The 20,712-nt window shown below is 35.3% G+C and overlaps 5 protein-coding genes across 7 annotated transcripts; 3 read left to right on the forward strand and 2 right to left on the reverse strand.

The window, feature by feature from the left end:
* Window positions 1-269: 269 nt before the first annotated feature.
* Window positions 270-4,810, forward strand: CARAB-AK-LYS (Aspartate kinase family protein). Of its 3 annotated transcripts, none has more exons than XM_007031950.3 (14): window positions 270-572; window positions 765-1,250; window positions 1,375-1,457; window positions 1,565-1,605; window positions 1,772-1,926; window positions 2,227-2,376; window positions 2,475-2,570; window positions 2,833-2,949; window positions 3,140-3,259; window positions 3,338-3,430; window positions 3,521-3,643; window positions 3,755-3,871; window positions 4,084-4,146; window positions 4,493-4,810. In XM_007031950.3, exons 2-14 carry the CDS (start codon window positions 837-839, stop codon window positions 4,619-4,621), a joined length of 1,701 nt encoding a protein of 566 aa, XP_007032012.2. In that variant the 5' UTR covers window positions 270-572; window positions 765-836; the 3' UTR covers window positions 4,622-4,810. The 3 variants fall into 3 exon arrangements, with proteins under 3 accessions (XP_007032012.2, XP_007032011.2, XP_007032014.2); XM_007031949.3 differs by having other exon boundaries at window positions 271-572; window positions 761-1,250; XM_007031952.3 differs by having other exon boundaries at window positions 275-572; window positions 761-1,250; window positions 3,521-3,637.
* Window positions 4,811-11,609: 6,799 nt separating this feature from the next.
* Window positions 11,610-12,377, forward strand: LOC18601123 (coiled-coil protein). The gene has a single exon (XM_018119665.2). It carries the CDS (start codon window positions 11,665-11,667, stop codon window positions 12,250-12,252), a length of 588 nt encoding a protein of 195 aa, XP_017975154.1. The 5' UTR covers window positions 11,610-11,664; the 3' UTR covers window positions 12,253-12,377.
* Window positions 12,378-13,510: 1,133 nt separating this feature from the next.
* Window positions 13,511-14,570, forward strand: LOC18601124 (thiamine-phosphate synthase). The gene is made up of 3 exons (XM_007031956.3): window positions 13,511-13,671; window positions 13,766-13,990; window positions 14,180-14,570. The coding sequence occupies exons 2-3, from the start codon at window positions 13,823-13,825 to the stop codon at window positions 14,405-14,407; spliced, it is 396 nt and encodes a 131-aa protein (XP_007032018.1). The 5' UTR covers window positions 13,511-13,671; window positions 13,766-13,822; the 3' UTR covers window positions 14,408-14,570.
* Window positions 14,571-14,607: 37 nt separating this feature from the next.
* LOC18601125 (Pentatricopeptide repeat (PPR) superfamily protein) lies at window positions 14,608-17,288 on the reverse strand. The gene has a single exon (XM_007031957.3). The coding sequence runs from the start codon at window positions 17,241-17,243 to the stop codon at window positions 14,787-14,789; it is 2,457 nt and encodes an 818-aa protein (XP_007032019.2). The 5' UTR covers window positions 17,244-17,288; the 3' UTR covers window positions 14,608-14,786.
* A 970-nt stretch (window positions 17,289-18,258) lies between these two features.
* CCL (CCR-like protein) lies at window positions 18,259-19,401 on the reverse strand. Its single transcript, XM_018119671.2, has 3 exons — window positions 19,169-19,401; window positions 18,753-18,911; window positions 18,259-18,646 (listed from the first exon to the last, which is right to left on the reverse strand). The coding sequence occupies exons 1-3, from the start codon at window positions 19,339-19,341 to the stop codon at window positions 18,571-18,573; spliced, it is 408 nt and encodes a 135-aa protein (XP_017975160.1). The 5' UTR covers window positions 19,342-19,401; the 3' UTR covers window positions 18,259-18,570.
* Between the last annotated feature and the right edge of the window lie 1,311 nt (window positions 19,402-20,712).

Consider the following 20,712-nt stretch of genomic DNA (forward strand, 5'->3'; position numbering starts at 1 on the left):
TCTAAATCCACTAATTTCAATTAATAAAAAGATAATTTCATTTTTAAATGAAATAATAAAAAGATTTATATTTAATGTAATCTCGATAAATACATATCGATATATATATCGATATATATATATACACATCGACAAATACATTCCAACTTAGCGAAAGACCAAAAAGAAAAAGAGAAAAACACGGAAAGTCAGTTTGAAAATCAATGAGCTCCGGTCCAACAGATTGCCCCACTGCCGTCAGATTAAACTAAAGGGTCGGGGGTTGGAAATCTTGGCCGCCCGTTTGCATGAAAAAGGAAAACAATGGGGAGGGGGGAAGGGTTTCCGACAAAACAAAGAAAACACGTTGCATTGTTTGGCTAAGAAGGGGAGAGGAGCGGACCGGAGGGGAGGCGGCGTCTTTGTTTTCCCTTTCTCCCCCTGTTTTTTCCTTCATTGCGCTTCTTTCAGGGCAATTTCTCCTCTCAAATCTAAGGATCGCCTTCTTCCTTTCAATAATAAGAAGCAAAACAGCTTTTGCTTTTTCATTTTGGAGACCCAAATCCTACATTCTTCCTTCCCGCTCTCCAAAGGTATGTAGTTTTCTCTTTTCTGTTTGGTTCCCGCGAAAATGGATGCCAGAAAGGAAACTTTTTCTTTCTTTCTTTCTTTTTTTTGAAGATTTTGCCATTTCGAAGTTCTCGAATCAAACAGGACGAGTTGTTCGTTCATGCCTTTCTGACTGGTTGTTGTTTTTTTTTTTTCCATCTGGTTTTTCTAGTCAGATCTTTGGAGAATTTTTTTTTTATCTTGGTTTATTATTCGTCGAAACAACAACTTAGCGAGATCCGTTGAACATGGCGGCTTGTTCGTTGCAATCTTCTGGTGTGGAAACGGCTCCGTCTCATCTTTTTCCGAAGCAGAGGTCTTTACCGTGCCGATCGGCATTGCCGAGTCAGCTCAATTTTGCTGCATTTCGGTCTTCCAGTTCTTCAAACTTATGTTGGAATCTAAGACATTGTTGCAAAAGTAGAGTTTTTAAAGTTAGTTGCCAAGGAGGAAATGTGGGTGTGATTGAAAGGAATGAGATTGAGGAAGCAGGTTCCGGAGAAGCAGATAATCAATTGACGTGTGTAATGAAGTTCGGTGGATCATCTGTGGCTTCCGCCGAGCGAATGCGAGAGGTTGCTGACCTTATACTTAGTTTCCCCAATGAAAGGCCAGTCATTGTCCTTTCTGCTATGGGAAAGACGACCAATAAGCTTTTGCTGGTAATCCTTATTTAATTTGGATTTTATTTTTTTTTTTACTCTTTAATTTTTTGGACTCTAGAACTAGAAGGTTTTTATATGAAATTGGGTTTTTTTTTTTTTTATTTCTTTGGTTGATTGTTAGGCTGGAGAAAAGGCAGTTAGCTGTGGCGTCACTAATGTAGATACTATTGAAGAGTTGAGCTTTATAAAAGAGCTGCATTATAGGTAAGAACAAGGGCAAGAATTTTTTATTCACTTCTTTGCTTTCGGTTGTAAAAGTAAGGAGTTTTAATGTAAATTTATTATCTCTTATATTCAATTTTAATACCCAGGACGACAGATGAGCTTGGAGTGGACAGGTCTATTGTTGATGGTGAGTTTATAATCTGCTCTTAAGATCAATTCTTCGATCTTTCTAACCTCAAGAAACTTTTTGCTTCGTTCAGTTTATCATCATATCTCCTCTTCTTGTCTTTTACTGTATGCTTGCTTATGCTGGTTGCCGTCTTTCCTTTTTTGCATAAAAAACCTTTTTGCAGGACACCTAGAAGAATTGGAGCAGCTCTTAAAGGGAATTGCTATGATGAAAGAGTTAACATTACGAACCAAAGACTATTTAGTTTCATTTGGCGAGTGCATGTCTACGAGGATTTTTGCGGCATATTTGAATAAAATTGGTGTTAAGGCCCGCCAAGTATGTTTCTTTGTCTTCTTTCATCCCATATCCAAATTTATAAGTTGTTGGTCTGGTTGCTAGGTAATTTAACCAGTTGTTTAGTTTTCATCAAGAAAACTATTTTGCACTTCTTTTTTGGATAAAACATTCCTAAGAATATCTTTGTGGTTCAAAATACAAATCAGCATTCATTACGATACTTAATTTCTGCATGCTTCATTTTTTATCATCATTGATGCAATGTACTGTATTCTCTGTGTTTCCTCACAGCCACCATCATAAGGAGTGCAAATTATAACTCAGTGTCCTGTATTGCAGTATGATGCCTTCGAAGTTGGTTTCATTACCACTGATGACTTCACCAATGCGGATATTCTGGAAGCAACTTACCCAGCTGTTGCAAAAAGGTTAAATGATGATTGGATCAGTGATCCTGCAATCCCAATTGTCACTGGTTTCCTTGGAAAGGTATAACAGCTGCTGGTATTTTTTTGAAATGATTTCATTTTTAAACAAGAGTCTTTGAGGTTTGATAATCTTTATATCTTGTTAACTTCTAATTGTAGGGCTGGAGATCTTGTGCAATTACTACATTAGGTAGGGGTGGGAGTGATTTGACAGCCACAACCATTGGAAAAGCTTTGGGGTTGCGAGAAATTCAGGTCAGTGCATATGTTCAAGGCCTGAACATGTACAAGTCATAAACCTGCTGAGGCACAAACATAGCCCATGCCATTTTTTCTCATCTTTTGCTGAGATGGATACTACCTTTTTCTTAATCAACAAGCATCTATATGTGTAAATGTACGGTGGACCAAAAGTTGTAACTAAAACAAATACTCACAAGCTTATACCCTGTTTCCAGCGCGATGTACCTTTTTTTTGCTTGAACAAGGTATAACAATATTCTTTTATTCATTACAGGTATGGAAAGATGTTGATGGAGTTTTGACCTGTGATCCTAACATATATCCATGTGCAGAACCTGTCCCATATCTAACATTTGAAGAGGCTGCTGAACTTGCTTATTTTGGTGCTCAGGTATTATATTCATATGCTGCTGTTGTTTTCCTCTCCTTTTTTTTTTTTTTTATTAACTATCAAGTGCTCCCTCTGATAAACAATACATATATGCGTGTGAGTGTGTGTGCCTTTGGGTGCAATTATCATTTAATTGATCTAAGCATGGCTAACTGAGTGATATTTGGATGTTTGTCTTCCCCTTCTTCAGGTTCTGCATCCACAATCCATGAGACCAGCTAGAGAGGGTGATATTCCTGTTAGGGTTAAAAATTCTTACAATCCTAATGCTCCAGGAACTCTTATCACCAGGTTTAGAGATATGAGTAAGGTTTGTGCAGCTAATTGCTTGCATAGTGTTCTTTAATGAAATTTGAACTGCTTTAATTATTCTTTTGAGTACTTGCAGGCAGTGCTCACCAGCATTGTTTTGAAACGGAATGTGACCATGTTGGATATTGTCAGCACACGCATGCTTGGTCAATTTGGCTTTCTTGCAAAGGTTGGAAGGCCATGTCCTAATTTTAATAATGCTCTTTGTTCACTTGGTTTTTCTATTATGCAATTGATTTGTATTTTTTAATCTGTCCAGGTCTTTTCGATCTTTGAAGATTTAGGTATCTCAGTAGATGTTGTAGCTACTAGTGAAGTCAGTATTTCCTTGACTTTGGATCCATCAAAACTTTGGAGCAGAGAGTTAATTCAGCAGGCAAGCGTATGATACCATTCTTCGTGCTTTAACTGATAATATCATGTACAAATTTTATACTTGATCTGCCGAAGGATTCTGAGCGATGTCCACTGTTTTTATATTTTCTCTTGACAGGAACTTGACCATGTTGTCGAAGAACTTGAGAAAATTGCTGTTGTCAATCTGCTTCAGCATCGATCCATCATTTCTCTCATTGGGAACGTCCAGAGATCCTCACTTATATTGGAGAAGGTACTGACTGCATTATCTTCTCTCATATTGCTTACAAACCAGCGTAAAACTTTTAAATCAACTTCTAATTTGATTTGAAGAGATTCAGAGTAAGCAAGCATGGGGCTTGTCTTTAATGAAGGTTCCAAGGTTGCATTATCACTGCATTGGATGTCAATCTTGTTTATGAATCTATTGTTTTGGTATTCATTGTTAGTTGAATATTGTGACAGGCATTTCGTGTTCTTAGGACCAATGGAGTCAATGTTCAAATGATCTCTCAGGGTGCATCTAAGGTCTCTCCTACACAACTCTATTTCTCTTTCAGTTTGACTTTGCATGGTATGATATTAATTACTTATGTTGCATCACTCTCTTTGCCATCAGTGCCCTAGCTTGCGCCTGTAAGCATAATTAAAATTGACAATTACATATGTTTAGTGCCCTGAAGCTGCCGCTTTCTTTCAGAGGACTTTCTCAAAGCAACATTCCATGTAACCCACCTTTATATGAAACTAGATATCAGTTCCAATGGGCTGCCACTCTCTAAATACAATAGACTCACTGAAAACACCATTCCATCTAAAACATGGGATGTTTTTGTACCCATTTAACTCACAACTTCTGGGTTTTACTTCTTAGGTTAATATATCCTTGATTGTACACGACGATGAAGCAGAGCAGTGTGTCAGGGCTCTTCATTCAGCATTCTTTGAAAGTGATCTCTCCGAATTACATCAATGTGGTTCTGCAAATGGTTCTGCCAATTGATGAGAAAGCTACAGGATTCTTGATATGAATTCATTTTGATTTAGTAAGCTTAGGAGTTTTATTCTTGCACCAAGATGTAACACTATAAGTGTAGGGTCACATAGTTGGTAATGGATGATTTTACTATTTGCCTGATATTGCTAAGTTTTCCATATGAATTTAATGGAAAAAAGTTTGCCCTTTGTTCCATCTCAATGCCTTTAAGACAAGTAGGGATCGAGGATCAGAATTTTTATGAAATATTGATATGGAAGATTGGAACTTTAACTAAGATCCCAGAGACGTTAAGACTTGTTTGTAGAAAGACTAAGCAAGTTTAACTTTAAATATTTACGAATAATGCAAAAAGGAAAATAACTAAACTTGAAAAAAAGAATTTTGAAAAAAAAAATAATTATATTATTCTGAGAGAAAAATAAAGATCTATGATTTTAAGCAAATAAGTTAAATTGTTAGAAAGGTTGAATTATTGACTACTTGGGCAATTTGATTTTATAGCTTTAGCCTTTCCCTAAGACCTTAGGTTGTAATTTTTTAATTTTTTAATATAGTTTTTCTTAATCTTAAAATAACTTTACTTCTATTGTCTAGTACAAATAGAGTAGTTAATAAGATATTTAAATAAAATAAATATTTTATCTCTAGGTTAAACATTGTTAGCCTAAAGTCTTAATACAAGTAAAATAAATAATAATAATAATAATACACAAGAGTTCTAATTCTAATCAAACTTTTTTTATGTGAGCAGTCCTCTTGTAATTGGGCTTCTTATGTAAATCTTTCTTATGTGTGACGTCCTTGCACTCGGCCCACAATCCTGTGAGATTGGGTGGCACGATATATCTATGGCCTGATGAAGTGCGGTCCAATGGCTCATGGCCCTCGGGTTTGCATATGCGTGGGGTGTTTGGAAATCCCCAATCGATGGTGGCCTGATGCTAGTTGTGTCGATGTGCCCTCAAGTGATGTCACCTCATGCCCAAGTCGTGCCCTTGGGCACTTTGCGGCACAAGTCTGTACTGTTGGTTCGAGCTCTCCATCAAGCTGGACTAGTCACGAGCTCTCAGATCATGACATTTTCCTTTACTCGATCTAAGCAACACCCTCATTGCCTTGTGGTCTCTCTCCACCACAAGTTTCAGTGGGTTCCCCATGAATGTTGTGGGTTCATTCGAGATAGTCCCCCATTAGCTATCTCGGGAGCAGTCCAAATGTTTTCCGCCATGTGGATGTCTAGCTCGTGGTTGGCCTGTGACGTCCAAGTACATGGTTCCCATCTGCATGGTGTCCTCGTTTGCAACACACATACGAGGGATTTGAACTTGAAATCTGGATTGTCAATCCAGTGCTAAAGCTCCATTGTTCAAATTGCCTAGTTTGGAAGTCACATTGTGCAACTTCCTAGCATTTGTTAGCTACAAGTGCAACTCTTTGTTCGAGACCTCTAACAACCTCTATCAATTGTCATTGTTGCTATTGCATAGCTACCATCAATTCATCTAATCCCATATTGCAGCGAATTAAGTTGTTCATCTATTGTGCCATTCCTTACGAAGCTCATTGCTATTGGACTCCAACTGATCGATGCTGCTTTTGAAATATTCCAAGTTGCTCTACACTTTGTCGTTGATAATTGTCTTAAGGAAAGATATGCGATTATCCAATGCTTGTAAAATTTTCTCAAACTTGTAATGCTCTGCTACACTTGTGTGTGTAGTATTTATGTTTGCAATGCTCACACTATCTTGAACCAAGGTGTTTAAGCGTGATATGATTTGGTTACTAATTAATGTCATCTCCTTTTCAAAACTCTTCCATCTTTTTCTAGCTTTCACGATAACTTTGATTCAAAATAAATTTCTATTTCTCTACTGGTGCCTTAGGGTTTGATAATTTACCTTAAACCAATTTTTCCTTAAAATTAGGACTTCCCTAAATATTTATGGTAGACTTGGCAATTTTGGACATAACACGATAACACACGAAGTTAAACAGGTTTTGGTTTAGTTTTATCGTGTTTCATGTTTTAATCATGTCAGACGTGAGTAACATGTTTAAAACACATTTAATTAATCATGTTAATCATGTTATAATGTTTAAACGTGTATACATGATACGTTTATCAATCCATTAAAATTAATAGCTAAATACTATTTTAACTTTATTTATATAATTATAAACAATTATTCTAAAAGGTTTTTTGAATTTCTTAAGGATAATAATGTAATGATGCCTAAACCCTAATTTTTTCTTTTGCTTTCTTTTCATTTGGGTCTTTTTTGTCACATGATAAACCCCTTTCTTCCCTTCTTTAGTTCTTCTTCTTTCCCTATTCTACTTTCTCACTAATTTCATCGAAAATTTCATTGTTTATTTTATTCTTCTACTTCCTATCTGATTATTTCACTAATATTCCAAAAAAAAAAAACCCAAAAAATCTAACCCTAAAAGCCTTCTTTTCCAATTTGACGGTGTTGATTGTGCTAGTTTTGTAGCATTATCAATTCTAATAGAGAAGGGTTTTGAGAGACATACTTGAGGTAAGAATGCTAAACCCGTTAGTTTGATTTCTTTCATGATCCCATTGCCTAAACCTAACATTTGATATCAATTTTCTTTCAATGTAGAACTCCTATATACTCTTTCACACAAGCAGTAACAAATATAAAAGAATAACTCGAAAGAAGTAACATAACATCTATCAAATTAATTTCTTTCTTTTTATGTATTTCAATTTTCCTAAAGCTGTCATATGGAGAATCATGAAATAGACAGTATTTTATTTAAAACCATATGGTGGATCTTGATATGACTTTTTTTATCACATTTAGAATACTAGTTGACATTTGCTGGTTGTAACTGGCTGGAACAAGTCTCTCTCCTTTATCTAGGCTAGACACTTGCATCGACATCTTGTAATTTTGTTGATGTAAATGCATAATGGTTTTGTTTTTTTTTAAATGATTGTATGTTGGAGATCTTTATGTTGCTTGGTGATTGAAACTTATATTCAATTACAAGCTTAATGATAGAGCTTCGGCAAATCTATCATAATGACAGTAGCAATGGCATTTAAAAAAAATTCAATTTATTTAAACAGAGTTATTGTCTACTTTTGAGGTGAATTATGTTTCCAATTTTGTTGAGCACATTGTTCTATTTATTATCTAGATTCAAAAATGTCAAACTTAATATAAAAAAAAAGGTTTTCTGATGTTATTTATGTTGTTGATGTTTGTAGATGAAATATGACAATATCAATATTTCTGTTGAATCAAATATTCATTTTGTAGAGGAATCTGATTACTGTGTACAGGTAGATGAGGTAGGATAGACAGATAAAAGGAAGCCATGCCAATGCAAAAAACGAAAGTTAACTTCAAAGGTTTGGGCATTTTTTGAATGTTTGTAAAGAAAAAACTTAAGTGATGGAAAACCAAAAGCAAAATGCAAGCTCTGTGGGCATGTTCTAAATTGTGAAAGCAACTATGGGACAGGTAATTTGAAACGTCATAATGAAAATTGTATTAGGAAAGACACATGTGATACAAGTCACGTGATATTTTCAAAGGAACATAATTCAATGTTAATGAGGTCTTTAAAGTTTGATCTTGAAAAGTTTCGTGAATTAGTGGCAGTTGCAATTGTGATACATAATTTACCTTTATCATTTGTGGAGTATACTAGCATTAGGTTTATATTGTCTTATTTGAGTGAAGACATTGTTATGATCTTTAAGAACACTGTTAAAGCTGATTTAATTAAGATGTATAAAAGAAAAAGATGTAAGATATAATACTTGCTTCAAGAATCACTTGGTAGGATTGATTTGACTTTTGATTTGTGATTTCTATCGTTACTGATGGGTATATATGTCTTACTGTTCATTTTGTTGACAAAAATTGGGTTCTATAGAAAAGAATCTTGAATTTTTCCTTTTTGCCACCTCCACACAATTGTAATTTTTTTATTTTTGAAATATTATTTTTATTGAAATTTAATATTTTTTGCTATTTTTTGTTTTAATAATTTTTAATTATATTGGTTTTATTAATTAGGAGTTTAACAATTTTCAAGGTGAGTTTGGGGCTGTTAAGAACAAATCTCAACTAAAGTAATATTTGGATGAACAAAGGATTGAAACGACAATAGAATTAGATATTTTACAATTTTGGAAGACAAATCAACTTCATTATCCTGAGCTTTTTGCCATGGCTTAAGATATCTTGACCATTCCTACATCGGCTGTAGCTTTCGAATATGCTTTTAGTATTAGTGGTAAAGTTCTTAATCAATATTGGAGCTCACTTAAATCAGATGTTGTGGAGGCAATTTTATGTTGTAAGGATTGGCTATTTAGGGAAATTGGTAATACATTCTTTCATTTATTTTTGGTTATATTTCTGGTGTTTAAATGCATGATTAGAGTAATTTTGATTTATTTACATGTTTTTAATAATATATTTTTTATATTGTAACATCTGTAGAAACAAAAGTGAACAATTTTAACGCGGATGTCATGAATTTAGATATTAGTAAAGAAGAAATGGCATCATCCAAATGCTCTAATACTATTGATGTCATTTAATCATTAATGAAAGGTAATGCTTTAAACCAAATATTAAATTTTGTTTAACTTTTTTTTTTATTTTGATATAATGTTATTAATATATTGTTTCCCTTTCATTATTAGGTTTTGTGACATTGGAAGGATGTGACATTGACGAGCGAGTTTTCAATTTTGGTTTTGGTGTTTGGAATTGTTCATGGTTGATGATGTGGTTAATAATATTTATTTAATTATGGTTGAAAATTATGGATGATTTTAGATGTTATTAGTATTTTAAGATTAGATGTTAATGATGGATTTTATTAATATGATAATGAATTTTATATATGTTATATATATATTAAATTTTATTATATTAGATGTTATTATTATTTTGTTATAATTATTTTTATAATTATTAATTTTAAATTTGAATAATAAAATTATATTTAATTATAAATATTTTAATTTAATTGTATTAAACGTGTTAATCGTGTTAGGAAAAAATTATGTTTAATAATGTTTATTATTCGTGTCGTATCATATAAAAAATTTCAGCACGTTCAATAAACGTGTTAGTAATGTCGTGTTACACAATTATTAAGTATAGCTGTATACGTGTTTTCAAATGTTGACATGAATAATTATTCGTATTGTGTCGACACGATTAATATACGGAACACAAATTACCAGGTTTGCCAACCTTAGCTTTCCAGACGCACTTAGGTCGACTAACCTATCACTCCTCTAGATCGTTTCCTAGCTTTAATATCACCAAGGGAAAGATGGGGCTTTTGTTGCCTAACATAATTGTGATGCCACTTGTTATGAGCTTGGAACTTTAGTTAAGATCCATGCAACACTTAGACTTATATATAGAAAAACTAAGCAAGCTTAACCTTAAATATTTGCAAATAATGTAGAAGTGAAAATAACTAAACTTGAAGAAAATAACTTTAGGAAAAAATAATTATATTATCCTAAGCAAATAACCTAACTTGATAGAATGCTTGAATTATTGACTACTTAGGCAATATGACTTTATAGCCTTTCCCTAATACCTAAAGGTGCTATTTACAATATAATTTTTCTCAATCCTAAAACAACCCTATTTCTATTGTCTAATACAATTAGGGTAGTTAACAACAAACTTAAATAAAATAAATATTCTATTCCTAAGTAGAACATTACTAACCTAAAGTCTTAGTGCAAGTAAAATAAATAATAATAATACACAAGAATTCTAACCCTAATCAAACTCTTTTTATGTAAGCAATCCTCTTGTAGTTGGCCAAGATCGTATGAGATAGGGTGGCACGATATATCTATGGCTTGATGAAGTACCACCCAATGGCTCATGGCCCTCGGGCTTGCACGTGTGTGGGGTGTCTGAAAATCCCTAATCGATTGTGGCCCGAGACTAGTTGTTTATGGGCCCTTAAGTGATGTTGCCTCAAGCCTAATTTGTGCCTTTGAGCACTTTGCGGCACAATATGTGCTGCTGGTTTGAGCCCTTCATCGAGCTAAACTAGTCATGGGATCACAGACCGTAACAAATATGATGCAGCTGTACCCATTCAAAAGAAATGGGTTAGTAGTGTTGGATGGTTTTCCCAAGTAAAAAAAAAGACAAATCTTATTCCCAACTCAATTTTGTCTTCTAGTTAAATTATTTAACTGCACAGTTTTATTTAAAAGCGAATATTCGATGGATGTAGTTTTGAAAAGTTAAAAATTAAATTAATCTAATGTTTATAAAAAAATAATTGAATCGATTGAACTATATTTTAATTCATTTTATTATGAATAGGGATGGGTATTCGATCACTATGATTTTAAAATTTAAAAAATTAAATTAATCTAATACTCTTAAAAAATAATCGAATTGATAGAATTATATTTTAAGATTGAAATAATCGAAATTGAGTTATATTCAATAGATTTTACTAGTTTTTTAATATTATATATAATATAAATATTAATTAAAAATATGTAATAATATATAATATAAAATATATTTAAAAAATATTATTAATGGTTAATTTTTCATTATAAAATTTGGACAAACAACCAAAAAAAATTAACCACATAAACTAAAATAAGTAATCGATTAAAACTGAAAACGAATTCAATTGATTTTGATGAATTTATTCGCTTAAAACCGATTAATATTAGTCCGTAATTATCAGCTTCAACGAAAACTTTGGAAGGAAAAGCCCAATTTACATCTCCAACTAAATAAGGCCTTAATAGGCCCAGTTTTTGGGATCAGGCTTTCACTGGGCTAATTTTTGATTCAGTCTTTAACGGGCTTAAGCAGTGTCACCCGACAGCCCAATTAAGTTCTTTTGAGAGGGTCGAGCTCTAACGTTCTTACTTTCATGGAGCTTCAGCGGAAGCCCAAGCAAACTTTCCAACTATATAAGACTCAGGCCTCGCAAGTGGCGAGTCTCTTTAGCCTTAGGGTTGGTTCGCAGAGCCTGATTCGGAGCTCATGGCTTGCACAATAGATTTCCGCCGCCTAGATGAAGGCTTCGGCGGCAAAACTTACAAACGAAAGCGCCAAGAATCGCAAATTACCGCCAGCAGCAACGATGATGCTGCCGCCGCCGTGGCTACGTCCATGGACGTCGACGATTCTTGTCGCCGACCCGCGAAGCGCTCTGCGTTGCCTTCCTCCGATGACCCCGACAAACCCACCTTCGGTCGACCCACCTACGACGGCGTGATTGCGGGAAAGGTGTCGGGTCGGAACTGGAAGCAGACACGAAAGCAGCGTGCTTCCGCGAAGCACGTGAGTGTAAAGCGGACGACTTTCGAGGAAAGAGATAGGCAGAAGGAGATAAAGAGAGCTTACAAGGAGAGGATGAATGAGTTGAAGGAAGAGATTAGGCAAAACAAGATTGAGAAGAGAAAGAAGAGAGAGGAGAGGGAGAAGAAGAAGAAAGAGAACATTTTGAGGTCTGGGACTAAGTTTCAGAAGATTACCAATCCCAATACTTTGAAGAAGATTGCCAAGTCCAAGCAGAAGAAGTTGCTTCAAGTTGTCCCTGATGAATTTGTTAACAAGAAAAAGAAGTAAAAAAACTTTTGTTGGGTTCAATTTTGGTTTTCTTTATGTTGCATGTACTTGTATTCTGTTTCTTTTTGTCGACAGAAGTTATCCTTTATCTTGGAATGAAATCTGATATAGTAAAATTCTCTGCTTGCTTTTTAGCTTTTTCTGCTTTCTGGGTCTTTCTTCTGAAGATGAGATTAATGAATATGTTGTGGATTGCAATTGGATTATGACTTCTGGGTTTGTGATAGAGTAGGTAAATGGGAGTGGAGTTCGAATAAGATTATGTTTTTCCAGGATGTTGGAAGCTTAACCAAAACTCAATGTGTTTAATGTTTTTCATTTGAGAATCTGGATTTGGGTTTTGGTTTATATGAAAGCTCAAAATTTGATGAATCCCCATTTCAGGTACAAACCTTTGCTATTTCTGATTTAATAATTCTATGGATTTTTTTTCTTCTTTTGAAGTATAATTTGGTATATGCTTTATGCTCAAGAGTACATGGAAGCTGTTCCTTGAGTAGGTAACTGGGAGTGGAGTTGGAATAAGATTATGTTTTTCCAGGAAGTTGAACCTTAATTGAAATACTCAATGTGTTGAATGTTTTTCATTTGAGAATCTGGTAGTTTTCATCAATGATTTGGGTTTTAATGTATACGAAAGTCCAAAATTTGATGAATACCCATTTCAGCTACAAACCTTTGCTCTCTATGATTTAATGATTCTATGGATTTTTTTAAAGAATAATTTGGTATACTTTATGCTCAAGAGTACATTTCAAATTATCTCCTATGCACTGCCATAGTTTGTACAAGAAAAGGAAAATGCAATATTACAGCATACAAACTTAGACTTTAATTTGTAAGAGACATCCCTGGGAAGTGGTCTGAATTTTAGAAATATTTAAAATTTGAACAAAGAATTGCTGAAGGCCACAGTTTGTGAAGAGATAATCAAAAACCTTCATCAGAGTCAAGACGAAATAAAGAGCAAGAACTCTAAATTGATACCCCAGTTTCAGTTAAAGATGAGTTTCTTTTGTTTTTGATGAAGGGCACAAGGCTGGTTTCATAGCTTCAATTTTCAGACCATTAAAATAAACTTCCCAGGAAGAAGCAACCAAGAAGAAACAAAACATTTTTTGTTGATTTGTTCTACCCTGCAAGCATGAATCAACCTAGAAGCAAAATCATCTGGGTCTGACAGCTAAAGAAACTTTCCAGATGACCATCTGGCCCAAAAAGAACTAGGATATAAGGATAAAATCAAAGCCCAGAAAGAACAAGGGCAAAAGGGTATATTACAAAAACAGAGCTCTTCCAAAGTTCACCCTCTGCAACCTGCACCGAGCAACCACCCCTTTTTCTTTTTCTATCTGGCTCCTTGTCCTTTGAATTATCGATAATTAATCATTTAAAGCTGCAATAGCAGTGTGGAAGGAGGTAGATTTTTATTCTTTTACTTGCTTTTTCCGGTTCTCTCCTTGTTCTTTCTGTTACTAAAACTTTGTGTTGCTATTGTTATTTTCGATGAAAGTAATCAGACTCCGTTCAATCACTGCAAAATCGAATTGGATAAGGAAGCAAAGACAAGATGTTTGGGAGTGCGATTCGATACTTTTCGACAAAACCCAAGCCGAAAATGAAGCCAATCGAGCTCAAAACGCCACCAGAGCAAACGCAGACCATAACCAGAGTTATCTTCGACATTCTCAAGGAGCATGGCCCCCTCACTGTAGGTGATACTTGGGAACGGGTCAAGGTCTGTTCTTGCAATTAATCTTTCATTTGCGAAATTTTAACATTGAAATTCACACCTCGTATCAAGTCATTCTGTTACTAGTATGATATATTTAAAAAGTCCATCTAACTATAACAAGAGTTGCTCTTTGTATCATGGTGATGCTTGCCTTTGACTCTAATAGGTTTATTGATGTAAAAATGGTTTCAGGAGGTTGGATTGAGAGGGCTGACAAGCAAGAGGCATATGAAGATAGTGCTGAGATGGATGAGGGAGAGACAGAAGCTTAGGCTAATATGCAACCATGTCGGGCCTCACAAACAATTTCTGTATACAACTTGGTTCACTAAATCCAACATCGGGCAGGCAAGACCAGTGAAAAATTCTTCAGCAACTAGTTTGCCTGTCAATAATTCTTCAAGTCCAAAATCGCCTTGAGGTTGCAAGAGAACTTGGCTAACAAGCCTATTCAAGATGTTTACTGTTCCTGCAACTCTGCGATACAGAAATTTTGCTGCAATGTTTCCAATCTGTTTCCAGTTTTCATGTACAAATGCCAAGTTCGATTATGATGCTTTTGTAATCATTCCTTTGCTTGCCATTTGCCAATGCCATTTAGATAGCAGCTGCTGCATGAATTACTCAGGAATGGTTGTGATATCATTATATATTTAGTCTCTCAAAATAATTATCAATACCATGGTCCCTAGTGTACACACTATGCGCCCGCCAGAGCGATATATCTTGTACAGAGGTGAGATCGGTGCTACAATGTTATGTCAAGCGAATCAACAAGGCAATTAACCCCTCTAAAAACTCACCAATAGTCCCCACAAGAGCAGATGCCATCCTTAAAATGATGGAACCTGCTTGAATCCCTCACTGTAATTTCCCTACCAACTATTTTTGATATTACCTTGATTGCAGCATGGCAGTCTGTGCATGCCCGTAAGTTCTTCATCACCAGTATTGGCGACCCTTCAGGTGTACTGATCAGCGCAAATGCAATTGCTAGCCGCTCACTGTGGTACTTAAGAGTCCCAATTTTGATTTTCTCATCAACATCGTGAAGGGCACAGCCTGTATCAGGCTTGTAACCTTCCTTTTCCATCTGTTCTGACAACATATCAATCTTTTTCCGAATTTCCTCCCTTTGGGGATGTAACATATCATTTGCTGAGAACACATGGACCTTGTGTCTTATTTCAACCCAGCTATAAGCTGGAACCTTTCTAATTCCACGCTCCCTCATTGCCTTCTTTATCTTCCCAACATTGTCCCACTGGCCGGCTGCTGCATAGATATTAGACATGCTGACATATGCAGCAGCATCTCTAAGCACCTCCATTCTGAAAAGCTGGTCTGCCGCTTTCCTAGCCAGTTCTTCGTTCTTATGAATCCTACAAGAATTTAGAACCGATGACCACATAATCTCATCAGGATCAAATGCCATTTCGGCCATCAACTTCTCTGCTTCATTAAATTGTCCACTCCGGCAAAACATATCGACCATGGATGCATAATGTTCTTTCTTTGGAACAAGTTTATGGCTTTGAGTCATGGATCTGAAATATCTTAATCCTTCTTGAACAAGCCCACAATGACTGCACGCGGACAAAACACTGAGGAAGCTAACAGAATCTGGCTGGAAACCTGACTGAACCATCTTTTCAAATGAGTCAAGGGTGGCTTCACCATCACCATTTTGAGCATAGGCTGAGATCAAGGCGTTCCAAGAGACTATATTCCTTTCAGGCATGTCCCGAAATAGTTGAATGGCATCTTTTATGGAACCACATTTTGCATACATATCCAGAAGTGCGCTTCCTGAAAAAACATTTGACATGAAACCTGTTCTAATTACAAATGAGTGAAGCTGTTTCCCCAGTGATAGTGAAGCCAAATTTGCAGATGCCTTTAAGATGCTAGCAAATGTGGCCTGATCTGCTCTTACACCAGCTTTGTGCATCTCATTGAACAGATTCAGGCCCTCCTCATGGAATCCTTTCTGAACATAACCTGAGATCAGGGCTGTCCATGGAACGGTGCTTCTATGGGCCAGACTCCTGAATATCGTTTCAGCTTCCTCAAATCTGCCGCATTTAGCATACATGTCAACTAAAGAATTTCCAACCAGAAGTTCTGAATCAGCTGTAGTCACAATAGCTAGGGAATGAATTTGCTGCCCCATTTGCAGGTCTAGTGTATTTGCTGCTATACTCAACATGGTTGCAAATGGGAATTGCCTCTGATTAAACCGCGTAAACTGTAATTCACGAAAAAGTCTGACAGCTTCTTCATGTTCCCCAAACCACGCATAGCATGTGATGATCACATTGTAAGAGATGCCATCCAAGTTTGGCATCTCATCAAAAAATCTCCTAGCTTCAACTAGACAGTCATGCTTCGAGTAAAAATCAAGCAATGCATTCGCCACAAACACATTCCAAACAAACCCAGTCTTCACCAATAAACCATGAATTTGTTTGCCAAAGGCTAAAGCATTTAATCCAATACCAGCACTTAAAACTCCTGCAAAAGTGAAATCAGAAGGCTTGTAACCAAAATTTTGCATCTCCAGAAAAAGGGATATTGCATCTTCATATAGACCATCTTTTGAGAACCCTGTGATCAATGCATTAATAGAAACAGAATCTCTTTCAGGCATCTCATTAAAAACCCGACAAGCCAAATCAAGGTGATTCGTTTTGCAGTAAGAATCAACCAACGAATTGCAGATCATGAGACTCGACTCGTACCCCAACTTAACAACACAAGCATGAACTTGGATGAATTCCTTGTCCACACCAGCATCATTGCAACCTGACAAAAGGGTAGCAAAAGTCACATAATCAGGCTCCGTATCACGCCTTCGCATCTCTGCAAAAAGCTTAAACGCTTCGCGGAACTGATTCTTCTGCGAGTAGCCGCCAATCAAAATGGTCCACGTAACCGCAGTCCGATCAAGCATGGCATCAAACATTTGTCTAGCCCTCAAAAGATCGCCTGATTTCACATACCCCGAAATCATCATGTTGGTCGAGACAGTGTTCCTGTTTGGCATCTGGTCAAACAGTTGACGTGCCTCCCACAGGTTGCCCTGTTTGAGGATACTTTCGACCATAAAATTGGAGCGACATGTGTTTCGATCAAAACCCGTTTTGATGCTTCGGGCGTCGACCAAAGTTTCGACATGTCGCAGCGAGTTCGGAGGTTGCGAGAGGGCAAGGGAAGCGACGTTTTTGAGTGCAATGCTCGGTCTGTACGGTCTCATTCGGAGTCCACCCAAGCGCCAAAATGGCGGCGTACTTCAACTCATTAAAATATTACGTTTAATCAAATTATTTTCTTAAAATGTAACATTAATAATAGTTATGGATCTCACTGTCTAAAACACAAATTTTGAATTTCCTTTTTCAATTTCAAAAAATAAGAATAATTAAATTATTAATTTTAAGTCAATCGCGATATTTATTCTTTTTTTTTTGTCTATTTTTATGTCACATAATATTTTTTAAAATACTTAATACTTTTCTTTTTTAAATTACAAATTTATTTTTCATAATTTTCTATTTTCATATAAAAAATTAAAATATTTATATTACAAAATTTTTAAATTTTAATATAAAATATATCAAAATCAAAATTTTTATTTTAATCCCCTTAAGAGAAAAAATATAATTTTCCTGAACTAAGAGATTTTTAATTCAAAAAGTTTTCTATTTTAGTTTAATTGAGAAAAAATCAGCAAAGACTCACAATTGCTTTTACTTCACCACAATTGCTTTTACTATAACCTAACAGTAATAACTTGCAATAATTGTTTTGTGCCAGAATTTTATTTTTGTTAGAAATAACTTGTGAATGTTCATTTACATTCCTTTACAAATGTTTCTATTTAAAACCATTTATCAATCATACAAATTCATCTTTTAGACTTGGAATATCTATAACTTGTTGATGCACAGCTTGTTACGTCAAATAAAAAAGATGAGTATTAATCCATATAAATCTCAATAATTGATTAAAATCGATTGAATTCGATTAATTTATTTTAAAGTTTTTTATTTCAGTATTAATTGGTTAGAATGGATAATTTGTTCGATTATTTTGATCGTGTTTCAAAATTCAAAATTTACGATCGAACCATCCATAAATAATATATTTTTTACATATTATATATATTATTAATATTTTTAAAATATAAAACATTAGAATTAGTCTAATCGATTAGTGTTTTTTTTTTAAATTGAATTAATTTGACTCTTGAAATTTTAAAATAGACCAAATGCTCAGCAAAGGGCTTATCCTGCTTGTTACTTACTTTTTGGGTGGCAGTTATTACATGTTAAAGCTTACAGAAGAGCATGTAGGTTTTCAAGAGAAATCTTAGCCTATAGGACAACATTATTGGCAACATACGGTATAATTTTTTCTTTAATTTGTCTTCTTCTCCATATCGAACTATATATCATTAAGGAACTTAAGAAGTTATACAGCCAAAGTGCAGAAAATTATATATACATATCCAATCCTTCATTAATCCTGAAATCGGGTAACGATGTTCCTGGTGTTCCGGACATGGCTTGGTCCGTTGTTATCTAATACACTCCTCTTTGATACTCCTGGCTGCAGAATTCTCCACCCAGATCATCGCAAGCCTCAGCACAGAAAACCCTGTGGAACAGATTAGCCATGGTTAGCTCAACCTCAAATATCAATCCAAGATTTCAATCTCTGATGTGAAAAATGGTGTTTTGGTTCTTGAGAATGAGAGTAATACGTTTTTGCATCGTTGTACTCGAGATATTCTCTGTCAATCAACTCGGTTGCGGTCCTGGGAGAGTCGTTTCTGGCCTCTGGTTGTAGCTTTACTTCAGGGTATATGTCTGCCCGGCACGCATCTCCACCGATTGTCTCACATGCCTCTGCTGGAAACACACTGTCCCAAGTGCAAGTCTCTTCGTGTTCAGTTAAACAACAGTTGATCCCAACTAATCTAGAAACTTATTCTTTCCAGCTATGATCTCGTACCGGTTTCCAAGTGACCAGTACAAGAGATGTTTAGTTCATCCTAGGCAGATGGTTCTAGCTAGCTCTAGCCATGCATTGTTTTTCTTTTGGTTGAATTAGTATTAATTAAGCAGCAGATGTAGCTATCTAGTTTGAATCAGTACTAAAGAAAAGCAAAAGGCTTACGAGAGCATAGAGCTGTAGTCAACTGTGGAAGTGTCGTAGGTGGTGGCGGTTGCTTCGATCGAAACGCGACGGGGAGCAATGGAGCATCCCAACCTTGGAGAGGAACTCACTTTGGAGGGAGCTGAGAAAGTAGGGAGAAAGGGTGCTGGTGCAATGCTCAAAACTGCCTGCATCTTGGAATTTGGATAATGGTTTTGTCAAACTTGGTTCAGTATGTTTCAAAGAGAGGCACGGTTTGATCTTATAGCCCAAGGTTAGAGCAAGATATTTGCAACCCACTTTGGATAAGGGCTCCTTTTTTCTTACTTGGCACCGTCTCGAGAGAAAGAGAAGCTTTGGCATTTCCCAATCATGTTGGAGATATTTGGAAACTTTAAGATATTTTCTGTGAATCTTATTCATGCAATGGAAAATATCTCTCTCGGCTTGTCATGTTTCGGGAGGCATGACATGATGAAAATGAAGGAAGTTATGACTATATATCTACCAAAATACACAAAAATTAGCTTGAAAGATTACTCATCTACCATACAAAGCAAAGAAGAAGCAAAATTAATTTCAACACTGTTAATCAAAATTTATGATTGGTTGATCATGATAAAAAGCAAATTAAAGTCGTTCACCTTTAACCTACTTAATTATTAGCAGATAATGGGGATGATCATCAAGTTTAATGAACAGTAATATTGGAACAGCAATAAAGTTTTTTTTTTTTTTTAATCTAAAGATGCCTTATATTACTTAATTTCTTTGTCTAGCACTAAAAAAAAACAGCTTATTTCCTGCAGAATTGACTCCGTTGCAAGAGCTTACTGGTGATGTTCACTGGATGTACATGGTCTTATGGCATGATATAGAATAACTGGTGAGCTAGTGAACTGATCCTTGGTTCTGAAATATTGAAGGAGTGAAGGTGAATTATATATGTCTGCCTTGGCATTTATTATGTAAAGAGAATGAATCTTCAAGCAACCACAACCAACATAGCGGTGCAAGGAAACAAGCTGAAATGTGAGACACAGCAGTTAAACAAAGAAGAATTGATGCAGCAGCAGTCCAGTACTGAACCAACAATGAAGCAGCTGCAGTTTGGTGATCAAGCTGTCTATTCAGGCCAGTTATCCTCATTACAGGAATGTTATCCAATGTAGCAGCTGAAAAAACTTTCAGACCTTATCCACACCAGCACCAGATTAGAAACTCAAGCCTATTCCCCATTCGTTGGAGCTGCCTAAGAGTTGAATTTTGAATCACTAGATCACAAATGATTCATATATATAGATAGTTTACATCTTATTTAATGAAACTTACTGCATTTCAAAAAAAAAAAATATAGATAGTTTACATCATAATCGAATCAACCCAGCATCAAATTCCTGTTCTTCTTTCCTTTTTATAGATTATCCAAATCAAGTTCTTTTCATTTTCATGGCCAGTGGTTTACTGATGAAGTACTGAGACGCGTGGAAATAGACAAGAAATATTGGCAATGGGTTTATATATTTTAACATAATATTTGAAAAAAATTTTAAATTATTTAAATT

Source organism: Theobroma cacao, chromosome 4 (genome assembly GCF_053813885.1).
Source record: "Theobroma cacao isolate CCN51 chromosome 4, ASM5381388v1, whole genome shotgun sequence".
NCBI lineage: Eukaryota > Viridiplantae > Streptophyta > Magnoliopsida > Malvales > Malvaceae > Theobroma > Theobroma cacao.